The sequence below is a fragment of the Dendrobium catenatum genome, unplaced genomic scaffold, assembly GCF_001605985.2.
Source record: "Dendrobium catenatum unplaced genomic scaffold, ASM160598v2 fragScaff_scaffold_1196, whole genome shotgun sequence".
Taxonomy (NCBI): domain Eukaryota; kingdom Viridiplantae; phylum Streptophyta; class Magnoliopsida; order Asparagales; family Orchidaceae; genus Dendrobium; species Dendrobium catenatum.
The window spans coordinates 106523-134077 of NW_021319658.1; the positions used below are offsets into that span (position 1 = coordinate 106523).

At 36.3% G+C, this 27555-nt stretch overlaps 1 protein-coding gene across 3 annotated transcripts in view; it reads left to right on the top strand.

Annotated features, from left to right (window-relative positions):
- Positions 1-27555, top strand: part of LOC110095764 — a 48611-nt gene that overhangs the window by 1258 nt on the left and 19798 nt on the right. For all 3 annotated transcript variants that reach the window (XM_020821426.2, XM_020821428.2, XM_028698966.1), the window contains exons 2-9: positions 53-748; positions 1325-1525; positions 1638-1979; positions 17493-17602; positions 17863-19026; positions 24701-24842; positions 24952-25108; positions 25201-25364. In XM_020821426.2, coding sequence (XP_020677085.1) covers positions 53-748; positions 1325-1525; positions 1638-1979; positions 17493-17602; positions 17863-19026; positions 24701-24842; positions 24952-25108; positions 25201-25364 — 2976 coding nt within the window. The remainder of the gene's footprint in view (positions 1-52; positions 749-1324; positions 1526-1637; positions 1980-17492; positions 17603-17862; positions 19027-24700; positions 24843-24951; positions 25109-25200; positions 25365-27555) is intronic.

Sequence of the window (27555 nt, forward strand, 5' to 3'; positions counted from 1 at the left end):
TACAAGCTTTTATTTATTGATGTCAAGTTTGTTTGATTGTGCTTGTTTGCAGGAAGCAAGTTTGGTGGGACTGGTTATAAATGCACTGCAGGGTGTGAAGTCATCGATTATTGAGATTGACAAACTTTCACTTCCATTTTGCTCAAGCCCAGCAGATAGGAGCTATTGTCGAGTTCCAAGCTTGTGGTGCCGGTTATCAAGTACCCATGCATTGGGAAGGATGCTCAAGTCTATTAGTCATTCAGGTCTTTTGTTCTTTTTCCTTCATGAATTTATTAGCCATTTCCTTGGCACAGATCATAATGCTAATTCAGTAAGAAGGAACAATACTGAAAATTTTCTGATTCCATCAAATCGAGAACAAGGTAAAATTGAAATGAAGGAATGCCCTCCTTATAGTTTGGTCAACCAAGCATTTGCTGTTGCAATTGGAAAGCTTCTTGAAGGTTATCTCTGCGCATTGAGTACATTATCAGCGTCGATAAAATTGAGACGTTCGGTGCAGTGCAAGGGAGAATCTTTTCCCATTTGTCAAGTTGAAGGCACTTTAACAAGTGTTGTTCATCCAGAGATAACTTTTATGGAGATCTATTTGCATACCAAGGAATTAAGAATGCACATTGAAACTCTTGGAAGCATTTGCTTTTCCCAAACTTTTATTGAGGTCCTAAGCTTGGATTCTATTGTTGACTTTCATAATTTTCCAAGAGGAGCAGACTTACTTACCTATTTGTATATCCAGCTCCAAGTAAGCCAGGAAACTCTTTCCGCTGCATTTGCTCTTCATTTTTTGTAGTACTTAATTCCTTGATGAATAGTTGAATATTTTGATAGGAAAGACAAGAAGGGCCAGCTTTTTTGTAATTTATTGTCCCTGTTCCTGTACTCTCCCCTTGATTTTATTATTGACATTTCTTGAATTTTTTAATGTTGATCATATGTTATAAACTTGTTAATGTTTATGATTTATAAACTTGAAGGAAAAAAAAAAAACAATCATCAGAAGATATTTCCTTAGACATTTAATTTTTCAGTTGTTCTAACTTCAAGTATTGAAGAACTGCCATTACGATGTATCATGGGGTGATAGTTGATTAATTGTCATTAAGTTTGCTAAATTTTAGATTAGCGGCCTTTGCTTATTAATTTGGACTGAGAAAACTGAAACAGGATATAATACTGCAACTTCAAGTATCAGTTTTTAACCTGCTCCTTTTACTAGCTGATTGCACTTGTATCTAGATTTTTACATCACAACAAAATGCATGGACTTCATGGTGTTTTTATTTTTTTTCAGACTAATTAACTAATGTGGAAATTTTAGGATGCAGACCCAGTTCATCATGCCCTTCTCAAGTATCTGTTTATTCGTTCTTATAAGCCTTACTGTGGATTTATCAAATTGTGGATGTATAGAGCTACCATTGATGATCCTTATGGGGAATTTTTTGTTGAATCATCAGATACCACAACAACCACTGATGCTAGTTCTCTTTCTCTTAAATTTTCCTTAGCTACTATCAAGGTATATTTTCTTTTAATAAATCATGCATGTACTGTATGAAGTCATGCCATAACTTTTATGCTTTACGTATTATATGATTTTCTTGTATTTCTAACAAATTTATAAATCTCAGGAACTGTCTGGAGTTTCTATTCCTTGTTTTTTGAAGGATGTTTGTTATCAACTACTTCGAGCTGGACAACAACTTCAAGTTCTTTTGAAACTGCTTGACTTGTGCGACCTTTCTTTCTCAGGGGAGAATGTCCCTTGTGATTTGTCAGTACTCAGAGAGATACTTCCATTCTGGGTTGATTCATCAAGCGAATTGGATCTTTTATCGAACCCATTAATTTTTGACATAAATGTCATGGAAGATCTAATTCAGAAGAGAGATATTAAATACAGAAATATGATGGAAAAGCTTCAAAATTATTTGCTAAAGCTAAGCGGTAAGGAGCGATGGTCATCCCATAATGTAAGTTTTAAGCTTATAGTTCTTGCACGTTTATACGGTTTCTATTAATAATGTAGCTTCATTTTCACTTATGTTCAATTCATTTGTTTGTTTTTCAGATTTTCTTTTGATTCATATTAGTATTTATTGGTGATTGCAATACTGTTTGATGGACTTCTTATTGCATTTTCTGTGTCAAAAAATCGCATGGACTGTCAACTACAATTCATCCTGCGCGTAATTTTTGTCTTTTTTATAATATGATGAAAAAAATACTTTTGCTCATTTACCCATTTTCTTGAGTCATTTTTTGTGTATGATAAACCTTTTCTATCTTATAGAACTCGCATAATTTGATGCAATAATTTAAGTTGATGATTATATCCTTAATGCTTATTTCGTACCTACTCCTTTTCACCTTGTCAAATTGCGTTTAGAGAACTGCTAGAGGAAATAGAGGCGTTGTTCTTCTACTGTTCCTCACTGAGGTTCTTGCAGAAATACCATGGCAAACTACCAGAAATACCATGGCAAACTACCTAAGTCCTTTTCATGATGCTTCATTTTATTCCAAATTACTGCGGGTTTTCTAAAAGAAAATGGATTGTAAAAAAACTTTATAAGACAATTAAAAGTATACCCCGGGCACAATTGATGCAATAAAAAGGTAATTTTGTACAAAGGAAACAATAAAAAAACATTTACTGGAAAAGGAGGCCATGGTGGCAGTTTAGATGCATTTGCTCCTCATTGTTATCCCCATCCCTATCATTAATTATAATCACTTCATATGGAACCAAATATCAGTTACTTTAATCCTGTGAACAATGCATAATCATTTTGGCTTTGATATCCTCTCATTTGAAGCCTTTTTTGTTATTTTTTTCCAAGGCTTAAATGTGCTTTATTGGGTCTTTTGTTTGTAAGATCATTTTAAGATTATTTTTCTTGTGCTTGAAGGTGTCAAATGATTGAAATGACATTTTGATACTTGTATTTAAGAATAATTTAGATGCTCAAATTTCTCTTAATTATGTTGGAAGTCAAATTTGAAAGTCATATGAAACAAGGTAACCAAGTATTAGCTTAAGCTTCATTTAGCACTGCTGTTGCTGATTGAAAAATAAGGCGAGAAGTTGTTGGAAAAACTGTGATGAAACCTACTGAAAAGTTATTAATTTCTGTTTGTTAGATTTGCAGTTGAGCTGTTGATTCTAACTCACGGGCTAATTTTAGCTATTTATTTAAAACGCATTATGTGTGTTGTAATAAAAAGCCTAGAAGGCCAACATGCACCTAGAATTTAAGAAAATTATAATTTTATTAAAAACAATATTTTTTTATAATAAATTATCTAACCAAAACAAATATTACATTATCTTAATATTGAATACACAAACCACAATGATTTTGAAAAAATAATAAGAAATAAAAAAGAATAATATATAAAGTACACAAATTACAAAGGAAAGGATCTAATCATATACTAAGCACTAAATATCTCATAAAACCATTGCACATGATAGACATGGACTCAAAATTAACATGCAATTTTGTAATCTACATCCAATTTTCAAAGATAGGATTGAGTGTTTTTGTGGCCTACTAGTGATGATTTTTAGAAAAAATAGAAAATACGAAGATTTTCTTGAATCCTCTCATCATAGTCACCATAGGTGTGAAGGGAATGTAAGGGCAAGCGAGATAAGCGATGGTATGTAGGAGTTGCATAGTTCTCCTTGTTTCAAGGGAAAGTGAGGTGCGTTTGGGACTTTTGATAGTAACGGAAGTATCATTGAGCAAGCCACACGCTAATTGCCGTATGGCGGGAGATGATGTAGGTTGAAATTGTGGAGCCAATTTTTCAAATAATAAAATATTTATAATAGATGGTTGAATCTCATTTTTAAATGTATATCTTTGACTAATTCATTTTTTGAACAATGATAATATTTTGGAGATCCTCCATTCATATCAAAATCATAAATAGATATTTTATTGACTTAGAGTGATCTTGTAAGATCTTTCATTAACTTTGACATATTCTATAATATCTTTTGGGATATTGTAATAAATTTCATATGTAAACTCATTCCTTGTTACCATCATAAGTAGAGCTTTAGAAGAAATTCTATGACATCTCATAATTGCAAGTAAATAAAGAGGAAGGAGTGGGAGGGGCGGCTAACAAAGAGAATAAAGGGCTATAATAATATTTTAATATAATTAACTTCAATCATACATGATTTTTATGTTATTGTGTATGTATGGATTTTCAAGCAGATGACCTTTTTCTTTTGGGACCATAATCACATGTGTGATGGTCCTAATATAATGCTTGTACATGCATGAATTTTCAAATATCTAATTAGAGTGTTGGATATTAGTTTTGCTGAGTTATTGTTTTAGTTATTGTGTGTTTATGAGCTTTCAAGGAGATGACTTAGTTTGGGAGATGAATTGTGTGTGATGGTCCTAAGATAATGCTCATAACTTGCCTTAGTTTTCACTTTTCAAAGATCTAAATAAAATGTTAGATATTTTTTTTGATGAGTTGTAGCCTTGTTCATTTAATAAATATTTTATGCATTGAGGAAACTAAATGGAATGGAGAAAAGGCTAAGGAGATTTATTATTTAGGATTTAAACTTTGGTATTTTGGTAGGAGTCGTACTAGAAATGGTGTATGTTTGATTATAGATCAGAGTTTGAAGGATAGTGTTGTAAAAATTGATAGAATTGAAGATATAATTATAACTTTGAAGATTATTATTGATGCTAAGATTATTAATATTATAAATGCTTATACTCCTCAAGTAAGTTTGAATGTGTTCAAAATTAAAATTTTGGAATGACTTTGAAGAATTAATACAAAAAAACTTTTTGTAAAAAAGGTTTTTATTGGAGGAGATTTAAATGGACATGTTGGTAGAGAGTAGATGATTTTAAAAACATACATGGTGGCTATGGGTTTGGAGCGACCCATAAAAGTGATTGGATCATATTAGATTTTATTTTAGCTTATGAATTTGTAATTGTTAATACTTTTTTAAGAAAAGAGTTGAGCTTCATCACCTATAAGAATGGATATAGTAAAACTCATATTGATTATTTTCTTATAAGAAAAAATGGATTGCTTAGATTTCAAATATTATAAAGTTATTCCTAGTGAAAGTTTATGTACATAATATTGCTTATTAGTTTTGAACTTTAAGATAAATGGATAGAATATGAAAAATAAAGTAAAACGTTGTTCTAGGATTAGATGTGGGCATTAAAAATACAAATAAAAATATTTTTGAAAGTAAGATTCGAGATTTTAAGATTTTATTTGTGCATGAGTAATGCATCGGGTTTGCTATGTGATAGAAAAGTACCCTGCAAGCTTAAGGGAAAATTCTATAAGATGGTGGTGAGACCTGCAATGCTTTATGGTGCAGAATGCTGACCATTAAAAGAGAAACATAATATTAAGTTAAGTGTTGTATAAATGAGTATGCTTAGGTGGAAGAGTGGCTTTACTCTTAGAGATATGATACAAAACGAGCATATATGTGAAAAGGTTGGAGTATCTCTAGTGGCAAATAAGATTAGAGATAGACACCTTAGATGGTTTGGTCACATAAAATGGCCGCCTTTCGATGACCCGGTTATGAGAGTAGATATATTAGATTTGGCTTTTGTTAAGAAAGGTAGAGGTAGACCTAAGAAGACTTGGTTATAAAATATTAGAAATGACCTTTCTTTGTTAGATTTAAATGAGTTTGACTCTTAACATGTCACAATGAAGAAAATGGATTCATGTAGCCGATCCCATATAGGGGAATAAAGGCTTGATGTTTTTATTGTTGTTACTCTCGTTTAAGGCTTTTAATGAAATAAGCAGGGATAATAAAATAGTGTAAAAGCAAATCATCTGTAACTACAAGATTTGTAGACCTTGAATAATATTTAAATATATTAGAATATTTTTGCTTACAATTTTTAAATTGGTTATAAAATTCTTGTCGATACTCATGAATTAAAATTATTGCTTTTGAAAAGTTTTATTTCATATTAACTCATTATGACTTAGTGGCAATGCTTTGCCAAATTGATTGAGCATAGCTCATTATTTTGTTTTAGCAAATTAGTTGTTTTAGAGGCAAAGAAAGATTTCAAATTATTAATCCACCCTAAAAATTCTCTAAGATTATTCCTGTCATTGAATGTAGGAATATAATTTTAAACCTTATGATCGTCATGTTTCTGTTGACTAGAATTAAAACCTGCTCAATTTTCATTTAAATTGCATCATTAATCAATTCTTTAATTAATCAAAGTGATTGTCTTTCTTTCGGCAGACGTGATGATGCAACTATAAGCTCTAATACAAATTTGATGCATGATTGCTCTAATACCAATTTGATGCATGACTGTTCAAACTTCAGGTTTTTTAATGCGACTAAAATAATGTAATGAATGTAGATCATGCACTGGAATTTGGGATTCAGAAAAAAAAAACTTTTTTCCTTAAGATGTAAACAAAAGATATAAGAACTAAAGCCCAAAAAATAATGCTATGATGGAAAAAAGTTGAATAAATTAATACAATATTTTGACCACATAAGATTAATAAGAGATCAAAATTTTTCACCACAACTGAAATCCTAATTGTACCAAATTTGAATATATTCAAGAATGCTGACAAGCCAATAACAAGAGGTTTAGAATAAATTAGTTAAATGAAAGACTTCACCAAAAGAGGAAAATTTATGCCCTATGCTGGAACAAGGAGGTGACTTTCTACACAATTACATATGCATACACTACAATTCCTAGGTTTACACAAATCACTGATACACCTTGGAAGCAAAAACATCCAACAAACTAAGAGAAATTCAAATTTGATACACCTTGTTATAAACACAGCAAACAAACCAAGAGAAATTTAGCAAACAATATATTTTTATTGATAAGAAACGAATACGAATGAGCAATATACAATGGTTCTCTTTCGAGAGGAGGACATTCTCTCCCAAATTCTAGATGCCGCTAGAATCCCTCAACAAAATAGTGGACAACAAACACTCATAAAACTCATCAATAGTATGAACCTAAAACCATAGACAACTCCCCTTTAAATAGCACTAGAACACAATAACGCAAATAGAACCTTCATACATAATTAAATATAATTTAGGAAACATTCCTAAACTATTAAATACTTCATAAATAGTATAAACGTAATTTAGAAGGAAACTTTCATAAACAATTAAACATGATTTATGAAACCTTCCTAAACAATATAAATATAATTAGGAAATATTCCTAAACAATTCTCCCTTAATTAGTAACATTTATGAACAACTCTCCTTGATTAGGAACCTTCTAAATATCTTCCCTTGGGCCTCACAAGAAGGCCACCCCCATCGTACCAATTTTACTTTCACAAAGAGCCACCTTGTCCTCAAGGTGTAAGGAAGGAAACTGTCTCCTGATCATCTGTTTTAACTACAAAATTTGCTTTTTCTCAAGAACCACTGAGCACATGATCCAATTCTATATCCGTCATTATCTGCTCGTGCTTCACTCTAGAGAATATACCATCTTTGTCAATGCTTTCACTTTTTATCCACTTGCTCCAACCATCCTAATCATCAACCATTTTTTTCCACTCAAAGCCAAAAAGGTTAAAAAGAAATTTCTCAAAAAATCAGGTGACAACAAGGAACCATATGGATACAGTGAGAAGCATAAATGTTTTTCAATTAGTAGTTGCAGATCTATAGATCTGATAAACAATTAGTGGCAGCATAAGTTCTAGACCCTTTGTAAAATGGCTTTTAGAGTACATCTTGTAGTTCTCTGCAAACTTTACATGTCGCCCAACGAATCCTCATCTATTAGCTCTATATTTTGCTTCGCCATCTAGGATTGTTCGTCCAAAGTAATGGGATTTTGTTCCAAGCAAAAATGTAAAGAATACTAAGTACAATTGAAGTTGTATGATTATGTCGCCCAATGCAGTTTTGAATCTCCTTTTTAGGCCAATCTCCATAACCATGGGTAAGGCCATCAATAGACCAAGTTGGACAGCTGATTGAGATGCCATAATAGCCTTCAAAGGATTATTTCCTCTAATTAATGTCCGCTTCATAATGGCAGAGTCAACCCCACTTAATGACATGTAAGGCTTACCATAGAGGAAAATGTGGACTACGATAACAACCATCATTGAGCTGACATAGAAACCTACAGTCGTGAATTAGTAAGAAAGCATGCAGAAGAAGTCAAATCGGTGGCCCTAGTGATAGATATCTCTTCTAAGTATTTGTTCTCCATTTCTACAAGTACCTTTGCTTCAAATAGGGAGATTTGTTTGAGTCCAACATCACAACCTTTCCCAACTGGAATATACTCATGGTGGGTGATATTTCTTTTCATTAATGTCTAGTTGAATCCTGCAAAGATATCCTCACTTAGGTTGATTCCATGAGAAGCCTTGATTATGTCATCTCTAATGATGTGAAAAATCTTGTCAACAGTGGAGTAGCCAAAACCCTTTGTCCAATTGTCACAAAACTTGTTTCTTGGTTTGACATGAACCATCCCAAAGATGAAATACTTCTTGTAAAAATGTGCCCACGTACACCAAGAATGGTTGTTGGGTGCAATCCATGATCTTCATTGAATTTCAAAGCCTCTTCCCAATAGTTATCCTGGTTCATATCAATTGCCTGAAGAGCCTCCCCTCTAGTAAAGACGACTGCATGGTTTTAGTTTTATGGTTCACCTTTACAAATCTTTATTGCTCATGGTAATTTGATGTAGTAGATTTCTTGATTAGCACCATTGGCTTGGCTTTGTAAGTTTATTTCTTTGCCCTCTTCATTCATTTCTTTCCCTTTATCGATCTGTTTATCCTTGGAAGAAGCTTGTGTATCACTTATTAAACTCTCACTCTTCTTCTCCTCAATTATTCTCATCTTCAACTTTTTCATCCTAGGATTGTCACCACCCCAACAACTTCTTCCTCCTCCAATATAGCGGTTGTTGTAATCCATCCACGTTTCCCTTGTGTATCGAGGGTGGGACTCTCACCTTTCTTCCATCCTCACATGACCTGATCCCCGGGGATTGATCCATCCTCCTCCCCCGATCGTTCACTCTCCTTGCCCAAAAAGCCTCCCATAGTAGTTAACCACTCTACCACTTCCACAATAAAACTCCCTTCTCTATGTCCCTCCTTCTAAAAACCCTGTTTCCCCTTTTCTTGGAGCCCAGGAGGGGGCTCTTGATGATAGGAGCTCTTTCCGTCCGATCTCTTTTCTTTTAGATTCGGCCAAGAGAATCCCAATAAAATCTTGATTAGGGTTAGCAATTGGAACCGTTGGTGGGGTTTTGGATCGCATCTCCATGAGCTTTCCCATCATCTCCTCCAGAATTTTCTTTCTATTTGGTTCAGCCATAGGAATCATCAATGAAGCTTTCGGCTGCATCTCGATCATTTTCTTCTCCATTTCTTCCAAATTTCCAAACCTTCTTTCTATCACTGAAATACGTTTATTCATCGATCCCACATCCGCTTGTAGTTGCTCTACTTCCCCTTCCAATTTTTCTTCTACTGCCTCAACTCTTCTTCCGGCCATCGGTACTCGGATCAAGGCTTTAACAAAAAAAATTGACAACTTTGATGCGAATATGGCCTCCAAACAACAAAATTCAAGAAACAGAGAGTAAAAATCCACAGAATTCAGCGAGGAAAGCTTGATATTTTGGTCCATGACACCGTTATGATACCAATTTGATACGACTTGGAAGCAAAAACAACCAATAAACCAAGATAAATTCAAATTTGATACGCCTTTGTATCAAGAACAACAAACAAACCAAGAGAAATTCAGCAAACAACATATTTTTATTGATAAGAAACGAAATACTAACGAGCACGATACAATGGTCCTCTTTCGAGAGGACATTCTCTCCCAAATTCTAGATGTCGCTAGAATCCCTAATAAAAATAATGGACAACAAACACTCGCAAAACTCATCAATATCATGAGCCTAAAACCCTAGACAACTTCCCCTTAAATAGCCCTAGAACACAATAACACAATAAAACCTTCCTAAACAATTAAACATAATTTAGGAAAGCTTCTTAAACAATTAAATACTTCCTAATTAGTATAAACATAAATTAGAAAATCTTCCTAAATAATTAACATGATTTAGGAAACATTCATAAACAATATAAATATAATTAGGAAACCTTCCTAAACAATTCCCCCTTAATTAGGGACCTTCTAAATATCTTTCACTTGGCCCCACAAGATGTGGCCCCCCTAACGTATCAATCACCTAATGAGTTGCCTTACTCATCTAAGTACAAACTTTATATATAACTTATGAATCATCTCTCCTACAATGCATGGAGTATTTAGGTGACAAGTTTAAATGTCTATGGAGTTCCCATTATGAATTTTTTTGCCTATCCTCATATACAAATTTCAATAATTTATTTTTTGGAGATTTGAACCCTATGTCTCTTCTTTGGAGATAAAGGGCAATACCATTAGGCTACATGCCCTATGTTAATCATTTATTTTTTTCTCTGAACTATCAAAGTATGTTTGTATGAAATTATGATACAATTTTTTGTTTTCATTCACTGGAAGTTGCATCAAATTTTTATTGAAACTGGAGCAAAATTTTTTTATTGAATTCAGAGCTTTGCTATTCCATTCTTTTGGATATTTATTTATAGACTCTCATAGATAGGATTGGCATAAAATTAGTGAGTTTGGATTTAATCAATTCAAACTCAATTCTTATGGCAACAAATTCTGAGCATCTACAAAATATAGCAATTCCGTGAAAACAACAAGCCAAAGGTACTTTGAGTGATAGTAAATTGCAATGGACAAGCTACGACTAGCGGATGCAACATTTGATAAATCCTGTGGACAGAAAATTGTTAGACCGGTCCAGCTCTTCCTGCGGAGATCGAGCGGCCCGACCGCCCCATTAGAGCATTTTAGGAAGCTTTTTTGAGGGTTTTGAGAGGGAAATTTGAATGTAGGGACTGTTTAGGGATTTCCTTTTGATTTGTATGCATTAAAGACTTTGTTTTTCCTAGGGTTTGAGTATCTTGAATTTGACTGAAATTTGAGATCTCTTAGATTTAGGTTTTCTTTGGGCTCTAGCGGCGTCTAGAGATTTGGGAGAGATCGATCCTCCTCTCGAATTGAGGATCAATTGTATCTTGCTATTTTATTCATCGTCTAGTGGAATACAAGTTGTGCTTTGAGTTTTCCTTCAGTTTTCCTCTAAAATTCTGCTGTTTGAGTTTTCCTCTAAAATTCTGCTGTTTGACTGCTGTACACAGCAGCTTGCTGTGTTTTTCCTGCTGTGGACAGCCATTTGGCTGCTGTTTGCTCACCGATTTGGGTTAGGTTTACTTGCGAACTAAAGTATTACCTTAGGGTTGCTTGCGAACTCAAGTATTTCCTATCAAAATGGTATCAGAGCATCGATTTGGGACCTTAGGCGGCTGAAATCCTAATTTTTCAGCGAGCTTTTGGCTTCCGGAAGTGAGTTACTTGAGATCCATTGGGAAGAACGATGACTAGAAAGAAGGTAGAAGTCTTGGAATGCGAAGTCGGACAATTGAAATCCGATTTGGAGGGAAGATTCTTCGACTTTCAAAATCAAATCACCTCCAACAACGAAAGATTAGAGGAGAAGTTCACCGTGATGGAAGAAATGCTAAAAAAATTACTTGAGATGAAGACAAATCCGATGACATCGGAAGCAAGAGAGGTCACCGGAGGCCATGGCGTAGGAGGGAATCTGATCCCGTTTAGGGGGAGGAGAAATTCGGAAATGGAGATCTTGGAGGGAAATGGCGACATGCCACCTCTAGAGCCAGTTTCTATAGAGGAGATGAGTCTGGGAAAGGACCGAAGGGGTGCTGATTTCGGATCAAGAAGGGAAGATTTTCATCGCCGAGGGCCTGATTTTGAAGGGAGAAGAGGGGAATATGATGAAGGGTTCTGGTATACCGCCGGAGGGAAGATCGTGACAGTTGGGGAGCACATCCTTTCCGAGGAATGGGAGGATATGGGGGATTCAGGGGTAATGGGGGAGACCCACGGGTGAGGAAGCTGAAGATGCCCGTCTTTGAGGGTGAAGACGGCCATTGCTGGATCTACAAGGTGGAGCGTTACTTCGCTGTCAACGGGTTGACGGAGGAAGAGAAGCTGATAGCGGCGGGATTGTGTTTGGAAGGAAAAGCCTTGGCATGATATTAGCGGCGTGACAGGAGGGAGCCTATTCGGAGCTGGAGAGAGTTCAAAGATTGCTTATTGGAGCGTTTCCGAGCCGATGGTGGAGGAGACTTCTATGAGCAATTCTTTGCCTTAACTCAAGAGGGGACTGTGGCAGATTACTGGGACAGGTTTGAGTACTTGGCTAGCAAATTATATCACATTTCGGAGTCAACCCTTGAAGGGAACTTCATGAAGGGGGCTTAAACATGAGATACGAACAGCGGTCAAGGTGCTGGAGCCGAGGAACCTAGGAAAGGCTATGGAGCTGGCGCAGTTAGTGAAAGATAAGAAGAAATCAGAAAGAGGGGCTCGAGGAAACAATTGAGGGGGATCTTTTGGGACGACGACCACTCTTCTAGCACCCAAGCGGCCTGCATCAGACAACGGAGGATTTTCTTCCTCTAGAGTTAGGAAGTACTGATGTCATCCTGAGAATGAAATGGTTGCAAACTTTGGGGGAAACCAAGGACAATTGGGGAGCACTCAGGATGGAATTAATGGTGGATGAGAGAAAGGTGGTTATAATGGGTGATGCAGGGCTATCCAAAGCCATGACATCACTTAAGACCATGGTTAGGGACATACAAGAGATGGGGGAAGATGATAGGAAATACTTTCAAGTATTTCCTATTCACTTTCTAGCAATTATCCAAGCAAAAACTGCTGCTCACAGCAGAGAAACAGCAAAAACAGGGAAAAATCTGGGAAATACAGCGAGAAAACTTGAGGAAAATCTTGTATTTTTACTAATAGATGCAAGAAAAATAGCGAAGATACAAGGATCCTCTATTCGAGAGGAGGATCGCACTCTCCCAAATCTCTAGAATACGATATAGAGCCCAAATCAACAAGAAGAACAAGAGAAACTTCAAAACAAAATCACACATAACCCTAAACCTCCCCTTTACTCCCTACTTAATGCATACAATTCAAAATAGATGCAAAAGGACCTAATTGCCCTCACTTCCCCTCATTTTGGCTCCAAGAAGCAACTTGAATTTCAAGTGGACCCCGCCTCTAGCCTCATGCGGCTTCCGCCTCATGTCCGCCCGCCCTCCTCCTTCGGTAAACCTGAACCGACCCATTGGATTGGGCCGGCTTGACCGGTCCAGGGAGGACCGGTCTAACAGAAGATTATGTGGTGGGACTACACATGTTGAATGCGATCAGATTGGAGTAGGGAGGGGAGGTTTCTCTTTCCGTGCAGCCCATGGTTCAACAATACAGTAAGGTTTTTTAGTCACCTCAAGGATGGCCACCTCCGCGGGAACACGAGCATATTTCCACCTTGAGCATATTTCCACCTTGAGGACAATGTGGATATTTAGGAGGGGAGTATTGTTAGACCAGTCCAGTCGGTCCGCACGGGACTTGCAGTTCGCAAATAATGCTGGATCTCCGCCTCCTACGGAGATCGAGCAGCACGACCGCCCCATTAGAGCATTTTAGGAAGCTTTTTTGAGGGTTTTGAGAGGGAAATTTGAATGTAGGGACTGTTTAGGGATTTCCTTTTGATTTATATGCATTAAAGAGTTTGTTTTCCTAGGATTTGAGTATCTTTAATTTGGCTGAAATTTGAGATCTCTTAGATTTAGGTTTTCTTTGGGCTCTAGCGGCGTCTAAAGATTTGGGAGAGATCGATCCTCCTCTCGAATTGAGGTTCAATTGTATCTTGCTATTTTATTCATCGTCTAGTGGAATAATGATGGGGACATCAGAGCATGATTCAGATATCAGAGGCGTGGCCGTCGATCTATGGCCACGATTGCGTCGATGTATTTTGAGTTATTTCATGTATTTATTTTATTTTGTTATTTGTCTTTTATTATTATGTTGTAATTATTTTTCCGTTTTTACCCCTTACTTAAAGGGAGGTCGTATGTGAGCCCTGAGGGCATTGTCGTCCTCTTATTTTGAGTCTTTTTGTAAGAGGCTATTTATAGCCCTCATGTTGCTCTTCCAAAGGAAATGAATGAATGAATGATTATTTGAGAATTTTGTTTTCTTGCTTGGAGTTCTTGAGAGAGCTTGAGTGATCGGAGAGAGATCCCTTGGAGAGGGAGATTGACGCATTACCCAACAACCTTGGAGACGGTCGGGTTCGTGGTTTCCTCTTATCTTCCTTCCTTCCTCCTCCCACCATCACCACCGGACATCTCCACATCCAAACCATCTCCAACTCCAAGCCATTGTTTCCTCCACCCGACCTCCACAATTTTCTTTCCCCACAAATCGCCGGCCACCACACTCGGAAGCCCCCATGCCGTCGGCCCTAGCCCCTAGCCGCCGGCCATCCAACCTCCCCTCTTCCCGTCCAAGCCTCGTTTCCTAATTTAGATTGAGTCGAATTTGGATAGATTTGAAATTCAAATTCAATTGATTTGAAATTCAAAATCTTTCCTAATTTATCAAATCTATTTTAGGAAAGCTCTTAAATTAAATCCCTTTAAATTTCAAATTCAAATTGGATTTATTTAATCACTTTCCTAATTCCTAAAAGCCTTAATTAAGTAACCCACATCATCTCCCCAATCTCCTCCCTCATCATTAAGCCGCCAACCCCCCCCCCAATAAATCCTCATGATTTATTTCCTAAACCCCTACTCTCACTTTGAAAGAATTCAAAACCCATCCCCTTAACCTGACCGAAATTCCTACTTATGCAATCACCTCTTAAATCTTACCAAAATTCAGTATTCTATTTTAGGAATTAAATCCTTTCCCGTCTCCCCCTACTGGCTGAAATTCAGCAAGGTTTTCCCGCTGGATTTCCTACACTAAAACCTCTCCAAAACTACACAAATCATGGATTCTCCTACTCCCTAAGACTGCAGCCGAAATCTCAGCCATTAGCCTTGCATCCTAAGCACTTGGAGGCTCTAGAACTGCTGCTTTGGAAGGCGAAACTGCTGTCCACCATTTTTTTTCTCAGCCCAAACTGCCTTCCCCTTGTCGGAGAAGACTTTCCTTGGTGTTTAGTACTACCCCAACTCAAAACAGCAAAGTCCTCCATGGATGGCTGACCGGAAAACAGAATGCGGCTTCTCCTACGACAAACTTCTTCAACATCTCGACTACTTGTTTCCGGACTTTGACTAAGGTGAACTTATTCCCCTCTTCAATTAAATTCCTAATCCCCTAATCTTGTAGGTGATGTCGAGTCACAAGGAGCCGTGGTTCACCTTTGCCTAAGCTTAGTAAACGTAGGAATTTGCTTCGTCGTTGCCAAAGCTTAGTAAACGTAGGGTTGAGTGCACTTTATTTGTTTCTAATCTTATTGTTAGATTATGTATTTTTGTTGAAGACTATTTACTAGCATGATTGTTGAATTTCTAACTTGTTTTTGAATTTTCCAAGTGTTTGGCAAGCGGCTTAGCCTAAACGTAGGCACCCCTCTCTTGTTTTATTTTATCGTTTGGATTACTAATAGTTTTAATCTTACTTGCTTAATTCAAGAGATCGTGCAAATTCTTATGTCATCATTTGAAAGCTTATAGTCCTACATCAAATACAAGTCGTGCTTTGAGTTTTCCTTCAGTTTTCCTCTAAAATTCTGCTGTTTGACTGCTGTACACAGCAGTTTGCTGTATTTTTCCTGCTGTGGACAGCCATTTGGCTGCTGTTTGTTCACCGATTTGGGTTAGGTTTACTTGCGAACTAAAGTATTACCTTAGGGTTACCTGCGAACTCAAGTATTTCCTATCAAAAATCTCAAATGGCAGCATTTGAATCGATTATGTAAGAAGCAGTTACAGTTCCAGATATAGCAACTAAACTGGAATCCATAGGGAAGCTGCCACTACATAACACAAGACAGCTGCTATGGCATCCCGACTACAGGACCCCGCAAGAACTCAGTAAAAATGAGTGGAGTTGGATGATTTATTAAATCCAACTCACATACATGGGATAAGTCTAATGTTCACGATGATGATGATGGGTTGATGCCTACGGATGTGTAGTTTGATGACCCATAAAAGAGTGGAATTAGTCCATACATGGATGATACACAGCGTTATTGTAGAAAAAAAACAATACTTTTGATTTATAATTATCAGTAATTTTTCAATTCTTTATGTGGCAACCAACTATTAGTTCATCATAAGGCCTGATCCACTCAGGATGGAGTCATTAATAGGTGCCACATGATTTAGTGATCCATACTACGACACTGTTCACATGTTGGACAGTTGGAGTGCCATTCACTTCTCATCTGCAGCTTTAAAGTTCGGAGTAGTTGTCATAACTTTAAGGCCATAGTGAAATCTTTTCAAACTATGCACTATGGCCTAGCTGATGGCTTGAGTGTTTTTTATTTTATTTTATTTTATTTTGTTACAATAAATGGCTTCAGGCGAAATGCCTAGCTGTTGACATGAGTGCTGGTTTTATTTATAATCATAAAGGTTCCAAGGTTATGAGATGTTATGAAAGCTTCCATGATGCACTAGGACTCTACGAAGCATGGGCATAATAGATACATCATACTTTATATTATATGATGCGGCTATTAAATACTACAAGTCTTGAGGATGTAGAACAGTGATAAGGCTGGATATTATGAATAATGCACTTGTAAATGTTGACACATGAATGCATGTAGTTGAATATCTAGAAATAAAAATAATACCATCCAAATATTTATGTGCATGTTATGTTGATGTAAATGTCCGTATCCATCCACACTAGTGTACACATGCAATGGCAAACAAAACAAAAGTGTAGTCGTACAAAAGAACATGCACACAAATTACATATGTTCGTTTATTAGGCAAGTATCAGATAGAAACAGTAGATAATAAATAATCTTAGAGGTTGTACATAACATAATGCCATATTTAATTTTCCTATTTGTGATCCATATACATGACTATCATTCTTGATTCTTTCTAATAGGCTTTATTTTTTGACATAATTCATGTATATAAAGATCAATTTTGTTTTTGTAGTTTTGAATTGATAAACTGTTTAACATATTATTTGTTTATTTAAAGTTATTGTTTTAATCACAAAACTGTTTGAAAGTCTCTCATAGAAAGTACTCGACCAATTATTTAGTTAATACCTGTACCCCTGCGTTGTATTATTTTTTATTACTTTACGGTAAATGCTTTATTTTTGGATGTGATGTCTGCTGTAGTAGCTTCTCTCTTCCATAAATGCTTGATTTTCTAATCTCTTTAATATACATTTAGGAAATGATGTGATTTTTAGGAAATTATAGGTGATTGCTTTTGGCTCCTTGCCCATCTTGCTTGGGAGAAGTGGCTTGAATGTGCCTTGTCCTTCGGTTTTTGATGGCGAATCAAACTTCATACATAGAAATACTACTGTGTATGCTCCTATAACTCTTTATCTTTTGTTTAATATTTATTTCAAAGTTGGATGAAGTTTATTTCCTTGCTATTCTTTCTCCTTAATACTCTTGCATTCCTATTGAGAAGTGCATTTTTTTTCCTTTCTGTTGTCTCCCGTTGGTTGTGGCCCTGTATCACCAAAAGTTACCCTGGCTGCCTACAATGAAGAAGATTGTTTTTGAATTTAATGCTTTCAATCCTCAAAATTTTAAAGGTCCTTTTCACCTTTTGTTGCAGGGCTTCTGATGATAATGCATATTCTGATGCTTCTAGTTCGTCCACTGAGTCTGCATTCGAGTTGGAACTATCTCTTTCTTCAGAATGCTCATCACATGATTATAATGATGAAAGTATATCTGAAAATTTCTATGATTTGAATGACAATATATGCAGATCATCAAAATCTATGTTTTCAAAATTACCAGCAGATCATGCTAAAAACAGTATATTACAAACTTATGCTAAGACAAATTGGCCATGTTTGCGTCCACCATCTTTCCGTACATTTACTGAACACTTATATCCTATCACTTTTTGCTCCCACCTTCAGCATCAAAACTGGAAAACAAATCAGATTTCTGCTTCCCCGAACTCAGATATTATTAAGGATCTTAGAATATTTGAGAACTTAACTGAATTATGTCAGTCTGGTGGGTGCTGGCCCCTAGGAGGGTTACCGAGTAATCCATTCTGTGCCTATATGAAATGCGGGAGTCCGCAGCAGCTCCAGTTTACTGAATGCTGTTTTAAAAATGATGATGGGGGTACAGATAAGTTCAGCTGTGAAGAAGAATTTTTTGCCAAAGCGTTTGGTTCTTTCATGCTTAGTTTTGATGGGTCAAGGGAAATGCAAACTCCAACTGAGACATTTGGATCCCTATCTCATTCCATGTCAAGCTTTAGTCAGCCCTATGCTTTTAGCACGAACCCCATGTTAGCCAAAACTGCGTGGCTTCCTACAGTGGGAAACTCAAAAGACACAAGTTTTATCACCAAGGACTCATCCTATTTGCGAAATTTCAACTTTTCATCAGTTACTGATCCTTTTAAGCTTCATTCAGAAAGCTTGCCTTTAAGTTCTTGTGATAGGTCTAAGGCTGAAGCTTCTCTGTCTGTGCAATTGGGTGGTTCTGTTGGAGGAGTTGATTACTCCACTGATACTATTAAAGCAACAGTGGAAAATCAACCCATCTCAATTTCTTTATGTTCAGCTGGAGAAGCAAATTTACAAAAAGGTGCCCAGCTACCAAATGCATCTGGTGGAGCAGATTGGGCAAAGTCATTAAAATACCCAATTAAAAATGGCACCTATGGTGATGATGATGTTCATTCAGAACAAAAGTTTTTGATACCGTTGGATATCATAGTTGATAGGTGTATTATACAAGAAATATTACTTCAGTATCCTTGAAGTTGGATTTTAATTTCAATGGACTCCGTCAGTGCATTTTGTTTTCTTCTTGTTAGTGGATGTTGTTTGCTAAAGCTTGATGTTGTCATATATGTACCATTCATTTGCTTCTTGCCAGTTTATATATAAGTTCCATATATATAGTTGAGATGAATGGAATTAATTTTTGATGTGTCTTGGAAGTAAAAACAACAAGTAGATAAGAAGAAAAACGCATGAATCAAATATTAGGGCAAATTTTTTTATTATCTCTTCAACAAATGATAAAAGATACAATTGATCCACTATTTGAGAGTTAGATTGACTCTCACAAATTCTAGACATCGCTAGGAATAACTCTTAAGAAAATTACAACAAACATTAATCTCATAATAAAAATAAAACAACCTAATTATTCTTAAATGAACTATCATATTTCCCACCCAAATATGAATTCAAATCAGTCATCTTTCCCTTAATAAAACCTTTCTAATTCACTCCCAAATATGAATTCAAATCAACCATTTGTCCCTTAATAAAACATTCCTAGTTTTCTCTCAAATCTGAATTGAAATCAGTCATCTTTCCCTAAATAAAACTTTCCTAATTTCCTCTGAAATATGAATTCAAAGTAGTCATCTTTCCATAAAATAAGCATATCCTAATTTCCTCCCCAATCTAAAATCAAATCAGTCTCCTTTCCCTAGATAATTCCTTCCCAATTTTAATTAAAACTTTTTGAAATAGCTCTCTCTTAATTCCTCCTCCTTACATAGTGAATATCTTGCGGGGCCCGTTGACGTATCAATACTCCCTCCCAAAAGCACACCTTTTTCTAAAGGTGGAAGGAGGAGAACTGTCTAATCCTGGGCGATCATATCCAAATAATTTTGATAACCACCCATGATGCTCCTTAGTCACCATCCTTTGCTCCAATAAAACTTCATACCCCTCTGGTCTGTCTTGACGATAAAGTGTCACCCCAACAAATAGGGTTACCACCTTTTGATAAATAAGACAATCACCATCAACTCTCGCTTGTATACGGAGTTGAGCATCGCCCTGGTTGTGAGAAGCTGGCTGAAATAAGCAATGAATTGATGATTCAGCATGAGTATTTCCCCAAGCCATATCTTGATGCATCTGTCTCCACCCAGTACACCCACCCATGGGCACGTTCCTCTCCAAATATTGACATCTTTAACTTCCTCTCCCTCCAACGGTTCCCCTCGTGCATCATGGGTGTAACTCCCACCTTTCTTCCATCTTTGCATAACCCGACCCCCTCCATCTTCGGTCGCCCACTCCCTTTGCATGAGATGCCTCCCATAGTGGCTGGCCACCCCACTACTTCCACCATAAAATTTTCTCATTGCAGTCCCCCCATCTAGAAACCCTGATCCGTCCCTTATCACAACCCTACAGAATCTTGAAGATAGAAACTCTCTTGGTCAAACTCCTCTCATCCGATCTCTTTTTTCTCAAATTTGGCAAAAGGGAATTCCGGTCAAATCTTGGTTAGGGTTAGCAATCGGAACTACCAGTGGAGTTTTGGATTGCATCTCAACGAGCTTCCTTTACATCACCTCCAACCTTGCAAATCAACTCTCCATCCGATTCTTCATGGCTGAAAATCTTCCTTCGATGGTGGATAACCTTTCCTTTATCTCGAACTTGATTTGCTCTAATTCGCCTTCCAACGCATCTAATTTCTTTGCTGCCATTTCTCCAAAATCTCGCTTTGATACCAATTTGATGCGTCTTGGAAGTAAAAACAACAAGTAGATAAAAAGAAAAAACACAGGAACTAAATAGTAGGGCTAATTTTTTTCTTATCTCTTCAATAAATATTGAAAGATGCAATTAATCTACTGTTTGAGAGTAGGGCTTCAAATGAACCGAGCCAAGCCAAATCTGTGCGTTTTCATGTTTGAGTTTGTTTATTATCAACTTGTTCAAGTTTGGTTCGAGTTTGATTTGAGCTTTTTTTGTTTTTGTTCAAGTTTGGTTCATTTAAATTAATGAGTGTTCATATTTGGTTCATATTCGACTTTTTTTTGTGCTTATCGAGCTTTAAACAAACGAGCCTTATCGAGCTATAAATAAACTATACTTCTAGATGTACATTAACTTAACAAACGAGTTTTATCGAGCTTTCTAACAAACAATTACGTCAAGTCTGTTCGTGAACATATCTAGTGAAAATTTTTAAACTATCAAACAAGCTCGTTCAAGAAAATATATAATGAGTATTCTTGAGCTATCAAATGAGCACATTCATAAATATATCTAATTAATATTTTCGAGCTACTAAATGAGCTCATTCATGAACAAATGATATATGATTCATCTTATATTTGTTCAAAGGTGGGTTGTTCTTGATTATAGGCGGATGTGGGAAGTAAAAAAAAAATATTAAACAATTTTTGACTGGATTAGTAAAAATAAATTATTAAATTTAATATATATATATATATATATATATTTGAAACTCTAATATTTCTAATCGAGCTTCTTTGTTAAGCACTAATCCAGCTTCTTAACGAGCGTTAAATGATACTATTCATAAATATAAATAAATCGAACACCAAGTTGTTCAAGCTCATATATTTAGCTTTTGAGTATTTATCAAAATGATTCAAGCTTGTTCATTTATCTTATCAAATTAACATGAACGAGCTCTTATCAAGCCAAGCCACGAGTAGCTCATCGAACGCTCGGTTCATTTGCAGCCCTATTTGAGAGGTAGATCGGCTCTTCCACAAACCCTAGATGCCGTTGGGAATAACTCCTAAGAAAACTACTGCAAACATAAATCACATAATAAAAATAAAACAACCTAATTACCCTTAAATAAACCTTCATATTTTCCTCCCAAATCTTAATTCAAATCAGCCCTCTTTCTCTTAATAAAATCTTCATAATTTCCTCCATAATTTGAATTTATATCAGCCCTCTTTCCCTAAATAAAACTTTCCTAATTCCCATCCATATTTGAATTCAAAGTATCCCTCTTTCTTTTAATAAACCTTTCCTAATTTCCTCCCCAATCTAAATTCAAATTTGCCTCCTTTCTCTAAATAATTCACTCCCAATTTTAATCAAAACTTTCCGAAACAACTCCCTCATGATTCCTACTTACATAGTGGATATTAACTCTGATGAGGACATCAGATTTCGACACGTGTACCATCGCCGGAGATGCATATTGACGGCTACGATCCAGAGCCTCTATTTTTGATTTGCTTGTATTTTATTTATGCTTGTATTTCTATTTGCCTAGTTTGCCCCTATGGGCATTGAGTAACTTATGTAGCCCTTAGGACATTTGTGTCATTTTAGTTTTATTTTTATCTTGACCTATTTAAAGGAGGCCTCATGCAATGTATGAGCGAGTTTTTGATGAATGAAATTATCTTATTTTGATCTCTTTGTGAGTTCGTAAGTCTCCAAAGATCTCTTTGTGAGTACTTGAGGAAGTGGTGCTTGAGGTTAGTAGCCACCTAACTTTTCCATTTTTCTTCTCTTAATTTTTCTGGCATCGGACTTCCCCTCCCCCCTGCCGCTGGCCTCCTTGGGCCGCCCAAGTCGCCGGCCACAACCCACCAACCACCCAACAACCATCCTCCATCCCCCATCCTCCCCACTTCACCTCTCTAGCCGCCAGCCCCCTCCTCTTGGGATCACAAATTTGAATTTCAAAAGTTCAAAAGGGCATTGATAACTTTCCTAAAATAAGTCCAAGATTTTAGGCAATCTTCATAATTGAATTTCAATTCAAATTTGAAATTCAAACGGTTGCCAATTACTTGCATTTAAATTAGGAAACTTCCTTTTTTCTAAAACCCGAAATTTACTTTAGATTTTCTTCAAATCTATGATTAATCATGTGGACCCCACCTAATTAACACCTATCCCCCTCCCTCTTCTCTTATTTAGCCGGCCCCCTCTATGGGCCCTCTCTCTCTCTCTCTCTCTCTCTCTCTCTCTCCCAAATTAACTCTAATTCCCCCACTAAATCAACCCCAATTCCCTCTCCATTGCCGCCCTCCCCCCTTTTGGATTAATTTGAATTTTCAAATTAAATCCCTCCCCAACCCACTAAAATCTGAAACAACTTCAGATTTTCTGCAATTACCTTTTGGTCTCCCACCCTAGCCGATCCCCTCCAAGTCCTCACGCCGGCCCAACGCCCTCCTCCTTCCAAGCCGCCACCTTCACTCCCTCTTCTTTCCATTGTGACTCCTTCATCTCCCGGCAAGGATGCATGGCGGATCCGGAAGTTGATCACGGCTTCGCTTACACCGAACAAGAGGAGATCGACATCTTCCTCTCCCCCCTTCTACGAGCCGGATTGGGAGTACGATGTCACCGTGGAACGTTACGTCAATCGCATAGTCTATTGTCTTGCCGGGACCATCGAGCTTCAACGTCCAAGAACTCCGTGGATTCTTATCGGACGACCGCGCACTTCTCCAACTCCAGTTTCTTCCCCGGTGACTAGTTCTCTCGGCATCACTTGTGTGATAGTGGCATCTCTAAGTGTGCTTGCAATCCTCCTCCGCTAGCCTCCACTTTCAAGAGTTGAGTGAAGGATCTAGATTTTAAATTTGAGGCTTTGTTATATTTGCTGTTTGCATTACCTATTAATCTTGGTTGTTATTTTTGCAAGTTCTAGTAATCTCAAAGTGTAACCTATTGCTATTGCTTAATCTCTCATGTTATCTTCTTAAACTTCCATTTGAGTAAACTAGATTTTATTGGTAGTACACAAAGTTTTTCAATTTTATTAATCTCTTAATTGCAATTATTGTCATCGCATTTAGTTTCACATCAAACTCCCTTTGGCCCCACAAGGTGGGCCCCTTGATGTATCAATTTCCTAACAGAAACTCGAAAGGAAGAATTGATTAAAATTCTTTCTCAAGTTCAGTCACTTGCCATCTCCAAAGCATGCCAAACTAAAAGCTTTTTATCCTCTAACCATGCAAGGAGCGTATGAATGGTGCATTTTCATGCATAGGATTTTGTTTGTTGATTCTGTTTAGTGTTTAGTTCATCGACTTCATTTTACATGTATTTTAATTTATTTTTGTGCTGCATGAGTTAGTGTACCTGTCTGCATGGTATGTTTTGCGTACATGTATACCTATAGTTGTGTAGATGTACATGTTATAACCTACCGTGCTTGCACATGGAGACATTTAAATTGTTACATCATGCTATGCTGTTTTTGTTGATGTGTTCTGCCCTTTTATACTTATTGAAGTCACTTGCAACTCCTATTGTGATGGTCAAGCTGTTCCTTAAATGTGTTGCCCGCATGGAGATAGTGTTGGATTGGACCCGACTTAGTTGGGTTCATACCAAAACATCATGAAGATAGGGTTGGACTGGGCCAATCCATTTGATGGTTCACCTAGTGGTCTATGGCTAGGTTGTGATAAGAAAAAAGATTTTAGGGTAACTTCTTTAGCAAATTTGAGGATTAGTTCATATTCATGGAAACTCAAGTTCCATGAAGATTTGAATTTCAGGCTTGTTTCTGGTTGTGCGTGAGTGAAAACTTTATAAAATGCAATTTAGTAAGTTATTCACTTTAATACATGCTTCTTTATTCTCTATTATCTTCTTCATTCCTGTCATTAAACTTTTATTCTCCTTTACGACATTCACTACCTGAAGATATAAGTATATAAGCTTCTTTACTATTAAGTTCCTTGAGGAAGGCTTTAGCCTTCGAGAACACTTATTGGCACTGCGGCGCTATCATTTTATGGAAATATCTGACTGGGCTGATTTGTTTGTGATGTCACTAGGCTGTCAGGTAATTCATTAATCTCTTGAATAAACTACCATCACCTTTGGACCATGTTATAAATTGTTTGATACACATTTTGGGTTCTGAATTTGATTGAGTTCCATCTTTCGGCAAGAAATGGTCTGCTTTTGAGCACGAAGAGGAAGCATCCAGGATCCAGGGACTTCTCGATTTGGCTTTGCAGAGGTCTTCATGTGAAAATGATCCTTATAAGGAAAGATTGTTCATTTACATTAAAGGAGAGAGTGTATATGAGCCAGTTATTAAAAATGGTAAGCACGTATGCACATGCACAAACACTTTTGTTCTAATAATTTTTGTAGCTATTTGCTTTCTTCAATATTTCTTGTCCTTAAAATGGCAGGAATTCATGCCTTTGATTTTGTGGCGTTGGGTTACCGAGTGGACTGGCCTGTCAATATTGTTGTAACTCAAGAGGCTTTACAAATATATGCTGACATCTTCAGTTATCTTATACAAATCAGACTTTCTGTTGCTTCGTTGATTGATGTGTGGCACTATCTAAAGGTATTTGTCAACCTTTTTTCTTAGTCGTGGAGTTTATTTTGGTGCTTAATTTCCTGTATATATTTACTTCCATACATTTGCATAATTTTTTCTTTTGCAACAAATGATAGAAAATGCACCAATAAAGGTGCAACCCACTTCATGAAGCTCTTATTAATGTAGCTTTGAGGAGGGGTAAATGTACGCTGTCTTACTCTTTCTTTGCATGGAGGGTATTTTTGTGGTTCTAAGCCATGACCTCCTTGTCATATTAACTTAAACCCTATGTGAGGCCTTGACCTCTTGAAATTCACAATTGAGACACATGGATGTGTGGAAACCTTACGATCATTTTTTGACTACAACAACTATTTAGGAAATATCCCTAGCAACTTTCATCAATTAATTAAGTTTAGAAATCACTCCAAAAGCTGCCTGCAGTCAATCCAGTTCAGTTGTACAATTTTTTTCCACTAAGGAAGTTTTCATGCATGTTCAGCTGAAGGAGATTCTATATATTATGAACACTTATTTTCATGTGAAAGAGAATAAAAATCATATTTTTACTTGCTTGGACTTGTTTTCCAAATTTCCCTGCTTACTATTAGCATTGTCTTATACTTCCCAAAGATTTAGTTCGAATCCTTGTTTGCCCTTTTATTGTTTTCTATTTTGGGGTTACTAATTGGGTTATGTATCCCTTTTGCAAATAATTTTCTCCAAAATAAAAGCTTGATTAGTTGGGACCTTGGATGGGTTTAAGTTGCCCTTGTTGTGACCTGAAGTTCACAGTTTTGCATTATTGAAAATTTTAGATTTTAGGATATATACTTCAACCCCAATATTCACTATGTATATCCCTTTCCATCTTAGGTTTTATTTGGGGTCTATTTTGTATTGATTTTGTGATAGTGAAAGTAATCATCATCAATATATGCTTAGATGAAAGAACTAGATAGCTTTTTTGCCCAAAAATTGTTTTAGAAATGTTGTAATTGAGAGAATATAATAAAAACTATAGCTAAGAAAACAAATTAATTTTTTTTTTACTATGGAAGTATAAAAATATACCCCAAAGAGAGCCTTCAAAGATAAACTTGTTTTCTAATAAATGTTGAACTCAAACTTTATTATGAATTTTTTAGGATCGACAATGGGCTCCAAAATTTCAAGCCTAGCTCTTCTGAGTGAGTTTGGATTCAATGTCAAATTTTATAAGGTAAATTGAATTAGAGATAAGACATTATCTAGATATTTCGTCTTTATTTTGTGAAGACTTTAAGTTATGGTTCCAAGTTTTCTATAGGTATCCATCTCGGTGATTAGAGAGAATTTTTTATAAAGACTATTTGATAGGCATTGATTGGCTATGGTATAGTGGCACTGATTGGTTATGGTATAGTACTAGTAGTTTTGGTTTTAAAATTGAGAGAAATTTGCTACTGTTAGCTTAAAACAGATGGCGGAGGAAATGATAATGAAGTCGATCAAGGTTATATAATTCTGTCGTCCCGTCTTGTCATGGACCCTATTCTACTTTGTTAGTGGAGGAAATCGACCAAGCTCGACTGAAATATACTTATCAGTAGTTATGAGTTGCTTCGTCTAAGGGGATTCTGTAGATATGGTGTGGATATTTGTCTTAGCAGATAATTTCAACTTGACTTTGGCTAACAAAAGGCTTTGTGCTATATTAAATGCACCATATTGTTTACGATTCAGGAGGGATGGATCCATTGAGGAATATTCGGGCTATGGCCATGTTCATAATGTAATTGCGTTATTTAATGACAAAACCACTTAGTTAGAGGGTCCCAATCGTAATTATTAATCTTTACCATCGTTAATTGAATTACAAATAACTGTCGTTATTATTCTGCTCAGCATGGTGATTTATTATATTGCATTTAAAGTTTCTGGTATATGCTTAAGAATGAAGTAATTGGAAATTTAGATCGGTATTTGGCCTGCTGAGCTGTGTTAGCTCACAGATGTTTTGCTTTCTATTTTTAGGGTTTGTGAAAGTGAAAAGAGATCGTTGAGCACTAGTTTTCAGGATTCTGATATGAGTATATATAGGTATTTCTTATGTTGATTTTACATGGTCATGGATAGTTTTCTTTCCTTGTTTTGTAGTTTTTGTCTGTAGTCGTGTACTGTGATTGTATATACTTTTTGACGATAAATTAAAAGAAAAATTTTTGGATGAGTT